General features: G+C 40.4%; 2 protein-coding genes across 2 annotated transcripts in view; one reads left to right on the top strand and one right to left on the bottom strand.

Moving 5' to 3' along the window:
* The window catches only part of ankrd13c (ankyrin repeat domain 13C), a 28,049-nt gene extending 19,287 nt beyond the window's left edge, over positions 1–8,762 (bottom strand). The window contains exons 1-2 of the mRNA XM_070831921.1: positions 8,078–8,762; positions 6,145–6,186 (exon numbers count right to left, since the gene is read on the bottom strand). Of these exons, the coding sequence (XP_070688022.1) occupies positions 6,145–6,186; positions 8,078–8,486 (451 nt within the window). The 5' untranslated portion in view covers positions 8,487–8,762. The remainder of the gene's footprint in view (positions 1–6,144; positions 6,187–8,077) is intronic.
* A 3,364-nt stretch (positions 8,763–12,126) lies between these two features.
* On the top strand, positions 12,127–21,605 carry LOC139202439 (cystathionine gamma-lyase-like). Its single transcript, XM_070831919.1, has 12 exons — positions 12,127–12,367; positions 14,279–14,360; positions 14,527–14,622; positions 14,777–14,886; positions 15,179–15,313; positions 15,441–15,498; positions 15,912–15,989; positions 16,463–16,615; positions 17,386–17,507; positions 17,949–18,001; positions 18,386–18,524; positions 20,311–21,605. Exons 1-12 carry the CDS (start codon positions 12,182–12,184, stop codon positions 20,326–20,328), a joined length of 1,230 nt encoding a protein of 409 aa, XP_070688020.1. The 5' UTR covers positions 12,127–12,181; the 3' UTR covers positions 20,329–21,605.
* The last annotated feature ends 675 nt before the right edge of the window (positions 21,606–22,280 follow it).

The raw sequence follows: 22,280 nt of genomic DNA, 5'->3' as shown, positions 1-22,280 counted from the left end.
GTCTCAGAGACGACTCCTGGGTACCAGGAAATTGGTCTTCTTTTAACAAGAGAGACAAAAATATACACAGAAAAACAGATGGGACAGAAAAACTGGTATTTAACAAAAATGACCTTTTGACAAACACCGATGGGAGAATATTCTCCAATGACTTTCTTTGTTTGTCTTCCTGATGTCCTGATGCTACACATCCACAACACATGCAAAGCTAAACTGTAGAAAAAGAACATTGTGTCTATTTGTGCTCAAACAAGCATAGGACAAGGATGTTTTAAAACCAAAGATTTACTATATATTTATCTATATGTTCAATAAGTTAAGACTGACCAAATATCCCGGATTTTCCATGACCTACTTCTTGCCATCACCTTTGATGTTGCTATAGTGACATAAAAAATTTAATTCATAGGAAACTCAGAGCCCCCGTTCAAATAGATAAAACAATCCAACAAACTCATTTTAACTCCATGTCAACACTGTGCACAGCTCTAATTTTGTTTTTAACTTATCTTCAAGAGGTGAACCAACCAAATATGAAGTCTTGAACACTTTTACTGGCTTTACTTTTTTTCTGTGCTGCCCATTCGCGCACAAATGCTGCTGCATGTCTCTGTTTACTATGATCACACTTTCATCATAAACACATCTACGACTTTGCAGTAAAGTTTGATCAAAACATTGGCTGACCATTATAAGGATGCGTGAGGCAAACTGAAGATGTTTCTTGTAGCATCAAATCAATGATATAAAAATAATTCTAGTTTTGTAGAGGAACAGATTGTGTAGGATTGAGATGACAGCTGACCTATTAACCAAAGAGCCATATGGAGCCCGCAGTTACACAAGACTCCTCGCCCAGCGTAGAGTCTATGCTGATATAAAACAAGGAGGGATTCTCAGAAATAAAATGTCAAACTCCACATAAAGATATCCCCTGGTAGTGTGCAGAGTGTAACCCTCCGAGCTGTGCTTGTATTCCAACAATGGGAAAACAGCCAAAGAGCCTCATCCCTTTTCTATGGCAAGATCAGCAGTAAGTGCAGCACAAAATCCTTTCACTCTCTGGGCAGCCTGTCAACTACAGCAAGCCAAAGATGAAGCCTGTTGTTCCGGCTCAGCTGTCAGTTTTGTCGTGACATCATTCATTATGTTGTTGGCGTCCGTAGCGCTCTGTCTGAGCGCTGGGCAGGAGCAGTCACAGTCGCAGCCCTGTGAGCAGGAAACCACTCAAATGCAAAAGCAGAAGCTAACTGCTAACTGTCTGCTGCTGAGTGGATATACAGGGCAGGAACTTGGGCTTTATTACAGCTGTTTGACCAGCCTCTTCAGCGATCATGTAGGCTGACAAAAGCATCACAGATAACTTTCAGTACAGCCTCTTTCATTGCAAACCTTTGAGTCAAACCCATTAATCATATGAACAAATTCAAACTGGTTACTGCCCTCATGTTCAGACTTGTTTCTCTACCTAACATTAGTATTAAAACTATTTTTTTTAAAAAGCCTCCCTCCAGTGGTGTACTCACAGAACCAGTGTGGTGATCGGAAAATAATAACTACTGCTATTTGAAAAAAGAACTGTAATACATAGCAGCATTGTCACATAGTCAAAAACACCACATTGCCCCTCTGATCTACATTCTCACTATGTTTTATTAATGAGAAAGAGGCCAGGGTCTCATACATTCTTTATGACAGAGAGGAATACATTTTGAAACTCTTCCTAATTAAACATTATGCACATGACAGAGAGGAGCGTGGCTCTCTCAAAACAATAGTTGCAGAAAAATAGAAAGGTGTTGTGACAGCACACGGTACGATTAGGCTTAATTCTTTACAAAAACAACTATAAGCAAACCATTGCTTCTATGTACAGTATGCTTGAAGGTGGAAGCATGGCAAAGAAAATCAAAATGAACAAAGACGGACCGATGAGAAGTCACTGTGCAGCTGAGGTTCAAAGATTTGGCTCATGACAAGTCTGAATTTGTCTTTTTTCAAATTTGTGCCCAATTCTGCTCGACGTGATATGCGTGTTAAGTGCTGAATACTGTTCAAATGGTGACCACTTCAGAAAGACTGACTAATATTGGCCATATTGCATGCTTTAATTAAATAAAGGATCTTTGTTGGCATCAGGAAAAGGGTGGATGTAACTGCAGAGTGCCTCACAGAAGAACCTTACATTAGCAAACAAAAAAGCAAACCTCTGAACCTCGTTCTGTTCGAGGTTTCTTCCCGTTAAAGGGAAGTTTTTCCTGCCACTGTTGCCTAACATAATATCTGATGCTTGCTCATGTGGGGATCCTTGAATCCTTAATTTTGAATTCCTGAATCTCTCTCTTAATTAAAGAGTTTGGTCTAGACCTGCTCTTTAAGTAAAGCGTCTTGAGATAACGCTGTTATGAATTGGAGCTATATAAATAAAGATTGATTGATTGATGCATTATTCCAAATGGAGCGCATGCTCGGGGATGGAGCAGCAGATAATAGAGGCTGATTTTGAGAAAATAGAGGCGGACAAGTGCTTGAGCGCTGGCTTTCTGATGTAAGCCTCATATTCCCTCTAGCCTTTGACCTATATATGACTCCGCTAAACCCTACAATTGTGTAATGATAATAATAACATTTAGCAGCTATACATTATATAACCATATAGAGAACAGCCAGGCCATGTGCACTGAACTGCAGGCCTGCTAGCTTCAGGTCTGGCTTCAGCCTTTCAGGTACAAGAAGCAGACTGCCTGGCTTTGAGCGTGAACTGATACTAACCAAAATATTTCAATGATTTGAGTCACCATAGTGTACAGACATAAGGTTTCTACACTATAGGTTATCAATGTCAGACAACTTTTGCTCTTTTTTATTTGTTAATTAACTAAAACTAAATTATCAAAATAATTGAGGCGTCCTGGTGACCTTGGACTTAAGGCACCAACCAGGAACTTCAACATCCCTGGTGCACGTCCAGCTGGGGTCCTTTGCTGCATGTCATTCTCTATCTCTCTATCCCCTTTGTTTCCTATCATCTCTCTACTGCCAGCTAGCCAAAAAAATCCCCCCCAAAAAGAGACACACAAGACAACAGTTTTCTGTCCATCAACTACCAACACTAGGTTGTTTCATCTCTGTATCATATAATACAGTCATGAGACAATGAATCACAAATACGGTTCTTGTGAGCTGGTGTTGTCTTCCTTGGTTCCTTAAAAGGAAGCTGGGAAAGAATAATCAAGCAACTGCAGGTTATTCATTTGAATAAAATCGACAACAGCTGCCTGGACGCATTAACATTTAGCCTATAACTCATTAGCCATGGTTTGCTGTCGGATTCGATCCGACACGCAGTCGTGAAAGTACTGACGGAAGGAACTCTCCCTGTGGGTCTCTGGGTTGATTGCATGTGCAGCAACTGAACGGAGGTCCTGCTCGAGTCACATACAACAGAGGAATGAGGGAGGCAGAGCAGGATGGAGAAATAAAGTGCTAATCTAATGCTTCACTACGTGCATTCGCTACAGATGGGGCACTTGTTAAGAGCCTCTGTTGGGCTGTTGCAACCCCCACCGACACACCACCAATTCTGATCCGGGTTGAGTACATCTATAAAATGGCTTTTGCTCACTTCCTCGCCATCGATTCACACAATCAGCATCTGACTCACAGAGGAGTTGAAGAATCACATTGTTACGGTCTCTGAGGCAAAACTGACATCACCTGTTATTTTTTGGAGATTGACCCAGATGAAATTTTCTAGATGAAATTAATGTTAATGTACATAATTAGTATTATTATTAGTATAATAACTTATTTAGTGGCAACCTGATAGAATGTGCCTATGTGCCATTTCAGAAGGAGATTAATCCTGCCAGACTGGCACTTTGGCTCCAGGCACTTACTTGGCTCTTATCTTGTATCTGTGAATCCAATTCAAAATATCCCAATATTATCCTTGTGACCATGGGAACAGATATCACAACCACTTGACTAAAGGAAAACATTCTCTGTCCTTTGAGGGGACGCGGCAGGAAGACAACAGTCTAATCTTTTATCCCTGAACCATGGTGTCATCTGAACTGTGGTTTGCGGAGAATTTCATTTCCAGAGAATGTGTTCAGGACACAAATAATGAGTCATGAGCTGAAAATATTAATTGATCAACTATTTCAACTATCAGTTAATCTTTAAATCTTAAAAAATTATGAAAATATACTGCTTTAACTTGTTTTATATAATTGTAGGCTGTATATATTTGGGTTGTGGAGTGCTGATCAGACAAAACAAAACATTTGAAGACGTCACTCTGGGCTATAAGAGACTGCAATGGGTGCTAATCGACATTTTATGTTGATTGATTGAAAATAGAATTAGCAGATTAATTATGGCTTGAAATATTTTTTACTTGCAGAAGCTGTATATATTTCCTTTGAAGACATTTGGCAACACTGAGAAAATAAGGGTCCCTGTAAAAAGTAACAGAGACAGCATCTTACATTTTTCCAGTAAGGACAAAATAAGTGTGGATACAATATTGTGCCTTGTTGTATCTCACAAGAAAAAAACACATGTACACACTGCTTTATTTTTTTTTAAATCAAAGGTTAATTTAGCTTTGCACCATAGTTATGCGCATATAATAGCACTCCTTTCTTAGTATTGCTTTCATTAACAATAGAAAAACCACAAATATGAACAACATTATGCTCTGTGTTTGGCAGCTAGTGATAAAAATTGCTTCTCTTCTTCTTCCACAAGGGATTTTTCATCTGTTAAAACTCCAAATTTAAGGCAATATGGACATACACTGCTGTCATGACTAGTCTGGTAAATAATAAGCAAACACACTAAGCCATACACAAAGAGAGCCTTGTCCTCTCCATCCCAACAGACCAGCCACACCCAGACTATGATCTCATGCTGTAGCCTTCAGCCTGTCTGGCCTGAGCATCCCTGGAGGACAGGGCAGCAGCTCAGGCAAGAGATAGGCAACCTCATTAGCACAATCAATTCCATAGCGTCCCATCCGCCACTACACTTCGGCACGCTGGTGTCTGGACTACCAATAAGCAGTGGCAGGGCCTTTACTCCGGCGACGGGGAATTGAACTTTGCGAATGTGAAATCAATTGCAACCCGTGCTCGAATGTCAGACACTAAACAAATGGGAACGTGCAGTACCAGTAACCCTATGCTTCAACTCTTCACTGAGAGCCTGCTGCAAAAAGGAGGAGGAGGGGATTCATTTTTTAATAGCATGTTCTGAAGTCCTCATGTGAAATCAAATGTAAGCATCGACTCACAAAGGGGAAGAGCATAAATGTTTTATGTACATGCTTTCAGTCCAGCTGGTGCAAAGATTACTACAAAGCCTGGATACTTTATGGCATATTCATTGTATACTCCAAACTGATGGGACGTGTTATATAAATACACAACTTGGAGCCCTTTTTGACTTCCAGGTTCTTTTGGGGAAATACACAGAGCTGTGCCATCTGTGTGAAATCATTCTTTCCGCAACTGATTCCAACTAAACTAAAAACTATCATAATAAAGAAATAACCTCCTCAGCACAGGAGACGCCAGCAGAAAACTAATACCCGCACACTAAGCAAATATTATGGAAGTAGAAAAAGACATATCTTATCTCAACTAATTATCCCCTTCGCCAGCTTCAAACTATTAGTCTTTGAGCCAGCGGTGGAACATCAATCAGAACAAGAGACTTTAGCCACTGAGAGATCCCACTTCTGGCAGTCTCATTATTATCTAAAACCCACTGATTCAATTTGTTTTAATATACTCTAGAAATTTATAAAATAGAAGGGGGGACATGTCCATAGGAGAGGAGGGAAATTGTTTTCTTGCTCAGTCCCGTTTTAACAAGGCGAAAATCCATAAACACCACTATTTGAGCGCGAGCATCTTGCCGGCTGGGATTTGTGTGGTGATCTGTGACAAATGTCTGGTGGTGCTTAGCCAGAAGACAAACGCACAAACAAAGATGGGAAATGCACATAAACACTCAAATGAACAAAAACACAAACAGAAGACATACAGACCCGCAGAGGGATTCATTTAGAAAGCTGCAGAGACAAGCAGAGACAAAAATAAACCACGTGGAGGTGAATCTTTAAACATGACTCACCTTTGTGGCCCATCATGACAGCCAGATGCAACGGTGTGTTTCCTGAAGGAAAAGAGAAGGAAAAAAAAAAACACCATTTGTCAGCTGCCTTTGATAGTCACAATAAGAGACGAGAGACTGTGACAAGCGCTGCACCTCCACGACTGTCACGCTCAGGGTAAATTAAATGTTTAAATTGGGAGGCAGAATCCACTAAATTCCAAATGATAAGGTAAGTATGTGCCTATTGTGTGTTCTGCCGCCATGACAAGCAATATTATGGTCCATTAACCTACAGCACCCCCGAAATAAGCCGCATTTAACTGACAGGGACATGGCTTGTTAACAAACATTAAGTAAACATTGAATGGTAAGAAATGCATTCAGGGGAAAATAACATTTGAGTCAGGTGTGGAGAAGAACAGGTTTTGTTGCCAAGATGTGAAATGTGCCTCATAAGCATTGGAAAATCCCTCAAGAGGAAGCCAAACTGCCTTGTCAGCCCCTTCAGGCTCCTCTTCCACGGAAAGAGCAGAGGGAAAGCATCCAGAGTAAAGAGGGCCTGACTTGTAGGAGCCCTGGTGTGGGTGAAATTACAGGCAGGGGGTCGACTACCAGTCCCCCTGGATGTTGTGATAAACTGCATAGGAAGGCCAGTGACACAACTAAAGTCATTTTCTCAGCATATAAAGGTGTTGGGATGACAACAAGTACGCCTGCAGTTCAGGCGTCCTTGGGTATGACACTGAACCACTGTAAACTGCCCTGAAAAGGTCAGTTCACCTGGTGGTATCTCGCCATGCAGATAGTTTCATGGTTTGGAGATATTGGTCTGTGAGCTTTTTGTTGTCAATCCCAAACTAATGGAGATGACAGGAATGTAATTTACATTACTCAAATCATTGAAAATCATTTGAAAAATGCATCACCAACGTACCTTTCCAAAATCTGTCAATTAATGGATCACGTTATTCACCAATTTTGACAGAGATGAATTGTTTTAAAAGGCATTCATCAAGCAGAAAAGACTCATCTTAGCTTGTCAAATGTGAGGACCAACTATCACCTCATTTAACATCATTAGAGACATTAACTACATGTTATGCTTGCTTTAACTGTGGCTAATGTTATGCCAGTGGGAGGAATAGAATGAATACCAGAGCTTATTTCTTTGTTCTTATCTTACTGGCTGTTAATCAAAATGAAAACATGCTAAATGGCTAAATGAGTGTGGGAGTAAACACACAAACTGCTGCCAGTGAACCATACCAACTCTCAGCAAGGCGGGCAAGACCTTTGAAAAATACTGGCTCACGTTCCACAACAGTACCAGAGGCAAATGTCCTCCTGTCTCACACCTTTTCTTGTTGCCTTACACCACGTCAGGAGCTTTGATTTGAAGACAAACCACATTCCTGTGCTGACACTAAGCTCTGAGTGCACGCCATCTTTTGTCTTGGTGTGTGAACAGGAAAAACACAATCTTGTCCTTTTTCCAGTTTGGGGAGGGAGGAAGGGGGAGTTCTTAGGAGACTGTGGTGTTATCTGAACAGACTTTGCCCTGCAGAAGAGGTCAGGCTATCAGACTGCCAAAGTCTTGCAAAAAGTCCCTAAATATTGACTATTAGATATGGACCAACCAAATATGGCTTATCTGAGAAGGTTTTTTTTATTACTGGTCCTGATTTAGTGAGAAATTCAACGCTGTAGGTGGGAGGAGGCATAAAAAAAAAAAGACAATCATTTCTCCACACTTTTTTTTTTTAAGCTCTATTAACTTGATTCCTCATTTTGGGGATCATTTATCCAGGCCTTGGTGAGGACAAGCCTCGCCTACTTCCAGTGTAGCTGGTGACTGATGGCCTAAGCTTCACTGGAGCTTGAAATCGGCACATCATGATGGGTTTTGGGATCCTAACTTCAGGGCTGAGATGTGAGCAGCTGGTAAACTTACCATGGACGTCTTTCTGGGCGATATTCTGCGTCCGTATGAGCGAGGACAGCCGTCGGACATCTCCTTTAAACACACACTCGTGCACCGGAAAGTCCTGCCCGGTTCGGATAATGGGGTTTTTGTTATTGTCATCGATGACATCCGATGTGGACAGTGTGTTGGTGTTGGCGTTAATCTGCGACTGTTGCTGCTGTTGCTGCTGCTGCTGTTGTTGCTGCTGCTGCTGCTGCTGTGTGGATGGAGACTTGATTAACTTGTGATTGCTGAAGATTTTACTCGCTCTGCTCTTGTTGTTGGTCTTGGAGGCGGTGAACGTCCCGGTGGCAGCCTCCTCGTCCGGCTCCAGCAGATCCTCGTCCTTGCTCGGCCTGTGGTCCTTGCGCAGGGAGCGGATCTTCTCTCCGGTCATTTTCTACGCGGTTGACGCTAACGGAGCAGAGGGTGCCGTCGCTGACGATGACCCTCCGGGCGAACTGACGCGATCCGCCAGTTGGAAGTCTTCACGAAAACCCTGGAAATTACACAACATGAAAACACTCAACCCTCACCCGGACAGGCCAAAAAACGACAGTTTGTTAAACGACGAACAAGTAGCAACTCCCGGTCACCGGTTTACTATGAAAACAAACAGTTCGCCCTCCTCCTACCGCCCAAAACTGTCGCTGGTTGCTGCACAACACAAGCGGCTCCAGTTGACTAGTACGGAAGACTCAGCCGATGTCTTCCGCCTCGAAGTATCGCGAGAGTTGCAGGAAGGTTACTATCGGTCACTGGTTAACACTTTTCCTTGTTTCCAGTACACGATTAGAGATGTGTACACAACACTCAGTGGTGAGAAATAAAGTATATTTAGTCAAGTAATAGCAGAGATACTTTCCTTATCTCACATATAGAGCAACTTACTTTTCTGTTTTATTATTTTTTAATAATTCTATGAGGCGTTTTACAAAAACAGAATTGCACCCTAAAATGCAGAAAAACAGATGAAAAAAAGCCCCACCTCAAGATTTACAGTAAATTGCTACTTTGAAAGTAATTTTGCATGTTGCGCCATTCAGGGTGCAATAATGTAACATGCTAAAAGGAGGCCCTCTGCATACTGAGCACCTTCGCTTTTAATCATTTCACAAAGCTACAATTTATTTATTTATCTATTTATCTTAATAATATTTCTGTATTGCAGGACTTCTACTTGCAATAAATTACTTTTACATGATGGTATACTTTTGTTTAAGTGAAGGCTCTGAATGCTTCTTCCACCACTGATCGTTAATATTCAGACCATGGGTTGGTAAGTATTACTTCAGTGAAAGTTTCATCAATAAAAGATACTTAAAAGTATAAGCCTCTGTGTGTGTTATTATATATCACATTATTGAATTGTTAATACTAACACTCATGCATACCTATAGCATTTCACTGTTGTTACTGGTTGGAGTGCAGCTTATTTTAACTGGTTCATATACTGGAGTTTGGCTGTACATTATAATAATTCACTTACATCAAATGTACAGCATCATCCTGTAAAAATACTCAATTACCAGTAAAATCTCTGAATTTATAGCACAACTTAAATAAAAGTGCAAGTTCAATTATGTCGTTAAAATGTACTTGAAGTATCAAAATGTGAATTCCACTCATAAGATAAATGTGGTAAAAAAGTAAAAAGTAGAAAATTACCATGTGAAATAGAAGTGTAAAGAAATGAAAATACTAAAAACTGTATACATACTGTGTACTTCATTGTACTGCACTGTACAACTAGTAGTACTACTTCAACTAGCCTACAACTAACTACTACTGTGTATTTGAAGTCTACTAGCAGACACTTGCTGACAGGGAGAGAAGAGCAGATACAGTACTTTGAACCAGTGCCTGAAGGATAAAAGTTCAATTTACATTTTTATTATGAAATGTGTCAAAGCCGACAGCAGCAGCAGCTCCAGATGCACAGATGGATAATTATTTCTCATCCTTTAGTTGACTCGAGGACAAAGACAGAAAAGATAAATAAACATTATGGTTTTATAATCTCTTTAGTTTATCATTTTATTGTCGCTAAGAGCTTATATGTAATAAAACATCTCCATGCAAGTCTGCTGCGATGCTTGAAAGAATTTCCACAAGAGTCAGCAAGATGATAAGAAGATACTAAACTGTAAAGAATTTCTGTAGAAACAAGTTTTCCCATAACTAGAGGAGTGTTCACTTGACTGTGCATTTATTACATTCACATAGTTATATGTTGGTCATCTATCTATCTGTCTATGTTGTGGAATGTATATCTAAATATATTTACTAGTACTGTACTGTACTTAAGTACAAATTTGAGGTACATTTAGCCCACTTTACTTGAGTCTTTTATTTTCATGCCACGTTCTACTTCACTCCAAATCAGAAAGAAATATTATACATTTTACTTAACTACAATTATTTGAGAGCTCCAGTTACTTTACAAATTACAATGTTGAACACAAAACAAACAGAGAGCTTATAAGATATGTTTTGTTAGAAATTAAACTATCCAACAGTATATGCAATCACAAGTACAGCTGAAGTGATTAGTCAGCTAACTGGCTAACTGACTATTTTCACAATAGGCCTTTTTCACAGCAGACATTTTGACTCGTCATAGAGGTACAGGTGTTACTAATAACAATAACGTTGGCTCTGTCCCTGTAAGCCGTGACAGTGAATCAGCAAGCACAATGTCAGCATCCAGAAACTAAAGCAGCTAAATGGAATCCAGCCCTCGTTCCTTTGATTATTTGCATCTGTGCTTTTCCTACTGTGACAATTCAATATGTCCTCTGTGAAAAAGGCCAATCATTTGAGTCACTTTCATTAAAAAAGAATTTGTGAAGAGTTGCAGCTTTTCCTTTCAATAATTTCAATAATTTTAGTTAATAATTTTTATGAATTCTGAGGTTTTAGACTAATAATTGGACAAACCCCTTTTGGGTAATTGTTGTGGCATTTGTCACTAGTTTCTGATTTCTGATTTCTGATTTTTTTTTTTACAAACCAAACAAACAATTGATTAATGGAAAAAATAGTTAGCAGATTAATCCATAATGAAAATAATCATGACCTGCAGTCCTATATCCAAAAAAGTTAAAACACGCTCCAACTCAACTCACAACACCAGTAAAATCCTGCTTTAACATCAATGCATCAGTAATAATAATCTAATGATATGATATATAATGGGACAACAGTCACAGGTCAAATTTTTCTATATTGAATATTTTTACTTGTATTATGTAAAGTACATTTTCCTCAATATACTTACATACGTTTACTTAGGCTAACAGTTTTTCAATGCAGGACTTTTACTAGTATCAGGTTATTTTTCACAAAGTGATGTTATAACTTTAACTTTAGTGAAGAATGTGAATAATTCCTCCATCACTGCACACTGCTGGGCGGACTCAGTGACACCTATAGGGGCCACATGACTCATGTTTTATCTGGTGCATCCAGTCTGACTGGGTTTAGACAGGGACAGACAAGGAGTCACAATACAGTGAGTACAGAGCACTTCCTCCCTCTATGGCTGGAAAATGGAAGCACAGCTTAACATCACTGCACAACATTCAGTGTCTCAATTCGCAACTACAAAACTTCAGGTGGTGGTTGAAAGATATCCTGACTATTGTATTGGGTGATACAAAGGTTTTAATTACGTTCCTTATATTTAGTCACTTAAATGCGATTTTGACATGATTACAGAACTACATTAATTCTAATCACAAGTTTAGTTTCACTCAGTTGAACTAATTTGGCGAATTAAATGTGTAATAAATGAGACAAATGAGTAAAAAAAAAAAAAAAAAGTATATGACTTCCTCGGGTGAAACAACAGGAAACGTTACATCAGTACACACACAAAGAACGCAAACAACGTGCATGGTCACATGGGTAGGACGCCCCTGCTCGCTGACCAATCACAGCCTGGCTCCGCTTGTTGATGAGCGCTGATTGGCTGACGGGGACGAGCGCAGCGCACAGCTCCGTTAAATGGTTTTTCCCCTTTTACCATGCAGCGGTAATGCATACTCATCCTGAGTTCAGTGTGATCCACGTCTGCGAGAGCGCATCGTCATGGAGCACAACCACAAACAAGACGAGCAGAGCGACCTGTTCGCCGGCTTCAGCAGCGCCTTTAAATCGTTCGCCACAGAGGCGATTCACGTCGGCCAGGAGCCGGAGCAGTGGAAGTCAATGGCCGTAGTGCCGCCGATTTCTCTTTCTACCACGTTCAAGCAGGACGCACCAGGAAACCACGCCGTAAGTAGCCCGATATGCCTTAGTTATTTAAGGCGGGGGAGGGGTGAGGGGTGAAGAGGGGTGAAGCAGCCCTTATTCAAGAGCGTCATGCACGAGGACTTCAGTGTGGTATGAATTAATATTCAGCCCCTGGTTAGAGCCTTAAGAATATATTGTGTGATTCTATCAGAGCATATTTTAAAGACGTGATCAACACCCTGATCTGTGGATGAATAGATCGAGTACTTAATTCATCTCCATTCGGCGATCCAGCGTTAAAGCAGCCTATTCACACATGAATCACAAGATAAGATAAGATAAGATAAGATATTCCTTTATTTATCCCACAATGGGGAAATTTCAAAAAGTGAAACGCACACAGAGACGTCACTAAGAGGAAAGTCAGTCTACGCCCATATTAGCTAGTATTTCCCAGGCTATATATATGGTGACTAATGTTTGACTGACCCCTTCTGTAGAAACTGAACTAAAATAAAAAGTGGGGCCATATTTAGAATCTGTATCCAACAATAGTACCTGGTAATATTCTGTACATGGTCTAAGTCTGTATATTGTCCTCTATTGTACTGATTGTTTTCTTTATCAGTCCATTATGTGTGGATGACTGTATGAGTGTGTCGTACACCTGTACTACCCGTTGGATGTCAAATAAACTACCACACATACATGGGTGTTCCTCTGCTTACTCTGTCAAAACAGAATCTATCTTAAGAGAGACAGCTTAGTTTCATTTTTTCACCCCCCACACACTGTGGAAACTGACCCAGAGTCAAGTCCTGGGAATCCAGACTAAGATGAGCAGTAATATTGTGAAACTATCATTTGTCTCTGTCAATGATTATAGTGTGGGCTAGTCATGAATTGGTGCAGAGACTAGCCATTATAGTCCTGCTACAATCTCACACAGACAACACAGGTCACATCAGTAAAGTGGCCGCAGACTGCATTAAAACTTTTATCACGTCGGTTTTTTAATCCAATCCATCCAGGAGGGAGGTGATTCACATGGAGTGCAAAGTCTGAAATACATATCTCAACTTTCAAAGCAGCATCAAACCAGAGTAAAGCTGTCAAACAAAAACGGCAGCGTTAGGCTTATCCACCATCTGCTTTACCACCACGTACTTACAGATGGCCTCCTTCACAGAGAAACGACCACACAAACCCTCTGTTCAAGGCCATTCAAGCCCCACGTGAGACCGAAGGCAACAGCCTCCAGTGTTCTTGTCATTTATCCAAACATATGTCTTGTTTTAAGTACATTTAGAGCCCTTTTCATTAGTACTCAATGCCGAACCTCCTTCAGAAATGCTAAATGACTCCACTTTCAAAGACTCCAAGAGCTGTTTTACATTTGACTTTAAATTAATAGATCTCTCTTTGTATGTTTCTCATATTAACAGCATCAGATGTGCACATGTGCAGCCTTGTCTCACACACACACGGATTTACATTTTTTACATTAATTTAATCCGGGACAACTTGTTAATATCTTCCCACCAGCGAGCTCATGTAAGAGTTGTGGTAAGAGTTGAGGTAATTACTTAATTACCGGGGAAGGTCTTCTTCTCTCACGACACCCTGTTATTTTAAACAGACATTGGTGCTGACTCGTACTTCAGAAGCAGTGGTTTGTGTATTGCTTTTCAAAGTTTGCAGTCTGGTTCGCACACCTACTTTATTATTTGCTACACTAGCGTTACCTGATTGTGATAATGGCAAGCCAATTCAAGTGTTTATGGTGTGTAGCTAAAGCCTGTTTAGAGATAAAAGAATGTTATGACTCATGCTTGGCAAAAAACTTTAAATGCATCAATGCACACTTGCACACACACTGCTTCCACATAGTGTAATTGTGTCACTGTTGAATTTGGTGATTTAAATGTCTTCTAATCCTGTATTTTCATGTAGGGGTTTGAATACAGCCGGAGCGGAAACCCGACTAGAAACTGTCTAGAGAAAGCTGTGGCCGCTTTGGATGGAGCAAAGTACTGTAAGTATGACGATTAAAAACAGATGGTCACAAAAAACACGACAGTATTTAACAACACCGTGTTCAACAAAACGGATCGATCATAATATGTAAAGTGTATGAAAACTGCAGCGTCTGTTTCCTCTGGCAGGAAAAGGTTGACAACTCTTGTGCTTTTCCTCTGCAGGCCTCGCCCTTGCCTCTGGGTTGGCAGCCACAGTAACCATCACTCACATGCTGAAGGCCGGCGATGGAATCGTCTGCATGGATGATGTGTATGGAGGTGAGACACTTTACCCTGTGTAGGAAAATAAAAATGATACAACCATGAAGTGTTGACGCTCACCATTTGAAGAAACATTACTCACATGTACAAAATGGTTGCTGGTCTGCGAGTCGAAGCACGTTGTGAGTACTTTCACTTTCTGAATTGTAAGGCACAAACCGCTACTTCCAAAGAATTGCAGCTGAAGTTGGTCTGGAGGTGTCTTTTGCTGACTGTACAAAACCAGAGAAGCTGAAGGCTGCTCTGAAGGCCAACACTAAAGTGAGTCAAAGGATGTGATTAGTAGAATAAAATGTTTTATGTCCAGAGCTGTTGTGTGAGTAGTTTCATCTGCCTTCAGCAGATTTGATCCTTTTAGGTACATAATAGACAAAAGATAATAAGTTTCAACCTTCTGCTTCAGGTGTGCGTGTTTTGTTATCAGATGTGTCCTTTCCCTTTGGAAACTCACTGTGAATCAACACTTTTTGTGATGACTGTGACTAGCCTTCATGCACCAGCTGCCACCTTCCCAACACTCTGCTACAATGCTACAATCGCTTTCTCTCTTCAGCTGGTGTGGATTGAGACGCCCACCAACCCCACGATGAAGGTTGTCGACATCAAGGCCTGTTCTGAGCTGGTCCACGAACACAGGAAAGACATAGTGGTGGTCGTGGACAACACCTTCATGTCTGCCTATTTCCAGGTGAGGGTGACAGATGAGCACGCTCTTTTGACTTTGAAGAAGCTGTTTAATACTTACGTGCTCTCAAATTCTAGTTCATGTGGAAATCCGTCACTGATTAACTCGTGTTTGTCTTGTGCGCTCTTAGCGCCCCTTGGCTTTGGGAGCTGACATCTGCATGTATTCAGCCACCAAATACATGAACGGTAGGTTATTCACATTCCAGACATTTTACTAACACAAGATTTCATTAAAACCAAATGAATCTAAATGAATGAGAGCAGTTTCTCTGTCAGCTTATGTGTCAAAATGAGGAATGTGGAGGATCCTGTAGTCTGCCGTTTTCACCAAAGCATTATAACAGGTTTTAGGACATCAAAGTAATAGGGCTTTATCTTTCCCAAACTTTCATCAAACAATTATTTTGCAAGGAAAACTAAAATATGCATATCATTTAATTTACCTTATCTAACCTATCTAATTATAACATACAACAACGTGGTTATTATATTCTTATATAATTCTTAAAGAAACAAAACATCAGTTACAACTCCACCATCAGTCACTTGTAAAAATAAAACATCTACCTCTCTTTTATTCCTGTCTTTTAATGTGACAGGTCACAGTGATGTGGTCATGGGGCTGGTCTCAATGAACCGGGATGATCTGTATGAGCGACTCAAGTTTCTGCAAAATGGTGAGTAGAAAGAAGAACAAATTAAAACTACTCTTGTGTTTGTGAGGTGCATAACTCATTCTGATAAAATGCCTTTCATCGGTTTACATCAGTCTTGCCTGATATAGTTTCTCATGACGGACAGAAGCCAAACATTTGCTGGCTCCAGCTTCACCAGTCATGTCTTAAATTAGGTGTAATTTAGGAACTGAGACACTGAACAGCTCTACTGTCACTTATTTACCCAATGTGTGGCTCCGCCACACTCTGTATTTGTTGGACTGGCTTTTTCAACCTGACCTACATTCACTCCCTAAACAACCAAAACATGTCCTGGGGCCAAAGTTCAAAACCATATTAAAACCTTTTCAGAAGGAAGTGTTTGTTTATGGCTTTTGTTGTTGGCCTGATCTGGGTTTTGGGAGGCTTTGTAACCTCTTTGTTTTTTATTTCTCATGCGATTATTATTTTTTTTTTTTGTTGCATTGATTCAGCACTGGGCGGTGTGCCGTCTCCCTTTGACTGCTTCCTGTGTAACCGAGGACTCAAGACGCTACACCTGCGAATGGAGCGCCATTTCCAGAATGCCATGGCGGCTGCCAAGTATCTGGAGGCTGATCCCAGGGTGGAGCGCGTTATCTTCCCAGGTGAATATACAGTAGTCAGAAACATAACAGGTTTCAGATATAAAGGACATTGAGCAGTCCTATCATAACAGCGTATTACTGACATACTTCGTAGCATTCTAAGACTAAATTGTACAAACAAGGACCTTTTGGTTACATTTTAATGCCATTGTTAATGGAAGAATACACAGAATGTTACAAAACATGAAGTCCTCTGGGACAAAGTCGTTGTCCTTGTGGGTCATTTAAGGTGCCTGAATGAGGCCTTTCACAGTGATTTATTGCTGTCTTTTCATATAACATCATAAACAAGCCTCAGCAGCACAGTAATGTCACGGTTTTCCAAGTTTTTTATCCACTTTGCCTCCGTACAAAAAGTTGGCACTTCTTTGTACAGGTTTTTCATCTTCTTATGCTACAGAAAAAGGATTACAATTTTGGACTTTTAACTAAGCACGATGGATTCATCAGCTCTTTTCCCTCTAATTTTGCATTCAAGCTTTTTTCTGCAGCTACACCTTACATCTACACCCACAGCTATTTGACTAGCTGTGAGCCAAAGGTGTAGCAACTCCAGAGTTGGAATAAACTACTTGTAGCATATTTGGAGTAAATTGGGCCTTTTTTTTTTTACACTTTCAAAGAGGCATTGAAGGCCACACGTATATATTACACGAACAAAGTGTGTTCAAACCCACACAGTGTCTATGAAAGGGCACCGCTCCACTTGTGCCTCAGTGACTGTAGTCACCAACTGACTGGGTTTTCATGTTTTCTCTCTTCCAATGCAGGCCTGCCTTCTCACCCCCAGCACGATGTGATGAAGAGACAGTGCACCGGATGCCCGGGGATGATCACCTTCTACATTAAGGGGCACCTAGAGCATGCCAAAACCTTCCTCAGTAACCTCAAAGTAATTCGGCCATGAACCTTTATTACATCTGGACTGTTTTGTGTTTTGCGAGTTTTTGTGGGGTTTGTTGCAAAATGACTGGATCAGATTCCCAGACTGAGGGCATCATTTACTTTTCGTGCTGATTTTTGGCAGCTTTTTATTTAATACAATCATGCCTCAGCATTAATAAGTGGCTCATGTTGTCATAAGGAGACCGGATTGTATTTTGCTGTATATGACAGACATGAATACTCACTGTTGGTTGAAAATAATCCAAACCACAAAATGTAAGCAAAGAATATGACCATGGCTGGAGTAGTTGCTGTATTTGTTTGTGTCCGTATTCATCATCTTTTGAGTGATGAGACTTGGTTTCTCAATTCCTTCTATAATTTAAAAAAAAACTATTTATGTCCTGCAGTGTCTCACTTCATTTCCTCTGTTGTCTCCTTATTTTAGATGTTTGCGATAGCTGAGAGTCTCGGTGGTTATGAAAGTTTAGCAGAACATCCGTAAGTATACCTGCAGAAATGTACTAGTATGATGATGCATTTTTTTTGTACTCTGTTAAGTTTTGGTATTCAGTAGCATTATAATTTCAGACTGTTCAGAGAAGAAGTGGCATGAAAAATGTAAAATAATCACATTTTTAGCTTTTAAGGTGCAGGTTTCTCAGACTGAAACTTTCAGCAAATGTAATCTATGATGTAATGTAACACATAGCACCACAAGGGGGCAGCAGAGACCAAGATATAATGTATAGACTCGGATTTTAATTGAGATACTTTATTTCCATTATGAAGTCTATGTCTTGGCTCTAATCTCTATTAAAACAACAGGATGCTTTTCTGTATATGGCTCATTTGTAAGCGGCACTGTCGTTTATCACAATTTAGGGCGATTATGACCCATGCATCAGTGCCAGAAAAAGAGAGGACTCTCCTGGGCATCAGTGACACACTGATCCGACTCTCTGTGGGACTGGAGGATGAGGCCGACATCATCGAAGACCTGGAGCAAGCACTGTCTGCTGCTGTAAGTAACAACACTGGAGTACAGGATTGTGTCCACCAAGTTAATATGTAAATATCAAATTCATTTAGATTTTCGGTCGTGCATGGAACATGGAAATGAAATGTGGGAACAGAAAATCTAGCTAAATTTTATTGGTATTTAATGCACCATAGTCTCTCTACTCGCTGAGCTTCATGGTTTGAATGCTGTGAAGGGGATCCAAAATGCTCCACGTGTGACTTGCTAATGATTAATCAGAGGATAAATGTGCCCGTGCCTCTGTGTACTTTACAAGTCCAAGGTTACATCTAATCTCAGGGCCATGTGGGAAGTTTTTAAATCTGGTGACGCATTAAATTTACCAGGGAATATATTTTTAGGAATCTTCAGAAAAATGAGTGGCTGATCAGATTTCACAACGTCCAAGAAACCGTTCCCTTTTCAGAGTTTAAACTAAGCAAGCTGCGACTTGTTGATTTTAAGCACACAAAAAAACTATATATTTGACCTGTGGGATGCAGAATAGACACGTCTGTCAAAATGAAGACAAATCCGGCCTGGAGAAGAAGGGGCAATTATCTTGGGAACATTTAGGGAGAGCCAGGCCAGGAAGAATTGCAGACCAGGATTGAGTTAGGTATGCAGTGGTTGGACGCTGTGCACTTTGTAGAGGGCTGTGGCGTATCCACCCATCCCATAAACCCCCCTCTCCCCGCTGCCTGAGCAGATCCATCATGCACTATGAGGTTTCTGTATTTGTGCTACAGTCTTAGGATAAGTCCCTCTCAGTGCAGTCCACTGGGGATATTCATCCATTTGCTCTTTTACAGTGAATTTATATTGTGTTTATGTTATCTCCCAAAGTCACGCTCTATTGTGTTACTCCGCTAAAATCTGAAAAAAATGTTTATAAGTTCTCACAAACACACGGATATCTTAAAAAAGCTTGGTGCTGATTTATTAGCTACATGTCTTTTCTCAGTATTTTTGTTGTGGAAAGAATTCAAAGTATTTCTGCAAAGGAGACAGATGGCTCATCAGAAATACTGCAGTTTTCATAGAATCCACTTTCAAGTTCTTTGCTCAGTTCGAGCTTTTTTTTTCGCCTCTGTGCACTGCTGTGTGCCGTTTGCCCTCAGATTTGGCTCGGCTCATCCAAACATCTGTGTTTTTATCACATCTCTCTCTGCTCAAACAGCTGGTGTCAACATCTGAGATTTTATTACACCTCGGCCTTTCTTCATTTTTGCCCCGGTTTTATCTGTGGCACAGAATTTTAACCAAATCTCTTTTTAGTCAGTGTGGAATGTTTATGGATGTGTGCAAAGATCGTAAAACTCTTTCTGCCATCTTATGCAGCTCCATCCTGCATGGCACCTCCTCTCCTCAGGATCCACATAATGCCTCTGTATCCCTCTGCTGCCCGTCGGTAGCAAATGGAAATTAAATAGAGACAAATATCTCTAATGACTGTCTGTGGCCCTGAGAAAAAAAGCATCTCTGATGGGTGAAGCATTTAATTGAATGGGATGGCAGGTCAGACTGGTGCAGGCGGTTAATATTTCCGGTCAGCTGTCCTCATGCAAGGGTCAGATTTGAATCACAAACTCTCCAGTGAGTTGTTGCTGTGGGGGGGGGGGGCTTGCCTTCTTCACAGACATTTTGGCATTCAGCCTTAGCTCATCATGTAGCGTTTTATTAACTGTGGCTGTATTAACTCATATCTGTCAGCTGCTTTGTGAATGAGGACTGTACTGAGTATTGATTTTCATTCATCATTTTTTCTTTTCCTTTTGTCTTTTAATAGCATCCAAAGAAGCAGTGAAATGTCTTCAGGGTGTCCTTGAGCTGAGGTTGAGTCAGCCGAAGGCCGGAATAAAGACTTGAGGTACCTGAAGTCTAAAATTGCCGCGGATCAACATTTGGTACCTCAGTTCAGCGCACAAACAGCAGAGATTCAGGGAACAACTTTAGAAAACACAAATCATGCTATCTGTGAACTATTAACACAATTGTTACATGAGAATCTTTTTAATGCCTATCTTACTAGAACATCAGCTGTAATCTTATTTATCTTATGCAGGTTTTGCTTTGTTTTTATGTTTGTATGCATTTTGTTTTAATTTAGTTTTATTTGGAAGGCTTTAATGGGGCATAGACCTATTCAGTCAAGACTGATGCAGTATGAGTTTCTGTCGGAAAACGACAGAACTTTCCGTATAATCTTGCTATAAAACCCATCGACTTCAGGCCGCATCCTAGTTTTGATGCACAGAGCGCTCTCCAAATGGAAAGTTTTCTATCGCTCCCTCTTCATACATCTGCAGCTGTAATCTGTAGTAATAACTTCCTAATTCTAATAACCTAGTTTTCTCTGTAAAAGATGTAGACGTGTTATAATGATTTCTAATTAGTCAGACTAATCAGATTCATCCTTGCAAAGCTAATGTCGCCACCTACTGTACAAAAATCAGAAATGGTTTCACTTTATTGTCAATTTCTGCTTAAGGAGTTTAGAGTCTCTTCTGAAACATGCAAATCGTGTTATGAAGAACAAACTTCTCAACATCAAAAATGATGAAAAAACCCCCCCGATGTCAGTTTTGTTTGACTAGAGCTTGATATTATGCCTCAAGGAGTTGTATGCCTTGTAAAAGAGCTCTCCGAGTTTGAGACTAATCAGCATATTTGCCAATAACTGAGGAAGTGTTTGGTACGAATATGCCTTCTTTTAAGCAGAATTTCCCAGCAGTGATGATGCTGAAGTTTTTTTTTTTTTTTTAAATAGTAACAACTGAAGGTTGTTACGGGATTATTTCTCAGAATGTTTGATGAAAAGCTTTGTGTGTGTTCTTGAACTCAAGACAAAGCATTTGGGTCCATAACAAAAGCAAAATGTCTCCCAGGACAGGACTCGCACAGTATTTTTCCGTGCAGTGAAAAAGGTTTCACTCGAGCACCCCCCCACCCCCCTTCTGCTTCCCTCACCGGTAGTCACACATCACACCGCTGCTCAACAATATGCTTCATTTGGGACAGACCACTCAAGATCAATGTCATTTATGTAACCCACAAATCCATTAAAATCAGTTTGCAGTATAAGTCTCTGCTTCTCTCACTTTCTCTCAACCATCTCCCTGTACAAGCACGAGCAGTGTAATTGTGATCACAGTATCCGTAACCGTAGCAAGTCGATATGCCACATTCAATTTAGCCTACAAGGCAGTGGGCCGCACACTGGGGTTTTAGCTGATGGATCAAATGAGCTAGTTGTCGTCCTAATGACCTAAACCGCCAATAACATTTCCACAAGGAGACTGAAGGTTTTCGGTTCTCTGTAGAACACCAATTATCATCTTTTAAAGGTTTTGGTTCATTGGAAATGTAATTTCTTGTTGCCTACGACCATGTAATGGATTTTACTCCTCTGAGGAATTTATGAAAGCTGGCACATTCAGTTAGATAGTATAGATTCAGGGAAGTGTTGCTCTAAATGGAAACAAGATTAGGGGGAGGCTTTGTATTAAAAGTAGAGGTGCTACTGAAGTGTTTGAAATTCAGCTCTCGACACTCCCTTCCTTGACTCATGTGGTGGGATCTCGTCACTGAGTGTGCGGTTAGTGTTTCAGAAACATCATCATTCAGTGCACATTTTTCAGAGTTCAGCTCCCTACAGTCAGCCAGCAGAACACATCTTTTTCGGATGAGTCTCATACATGGATAAGAGTCTCTGACGAAGCATGAGAGTTTATTATCTCGGCTTTTGGTACTTTTTTT

This window comes from Pempheris klunzingeri, chromosome 6 (assembly GCF_042242105.1).
Source record: "Pempheris klunzingeri isolate RE-2024b chromosome 6, fPemKlu1.hap1, whole genome shotgun sequence".
Taxonomy (NCBI): Eukaryota; Metazoa; Chordata; class Actinopteri; order Acropomatiformes; family Pempheridae; genus Pempheris; species Pempheris klunzingeri.
This window is presented reverse-complemented; position numbering and strand designations above follow the sequence as displayed.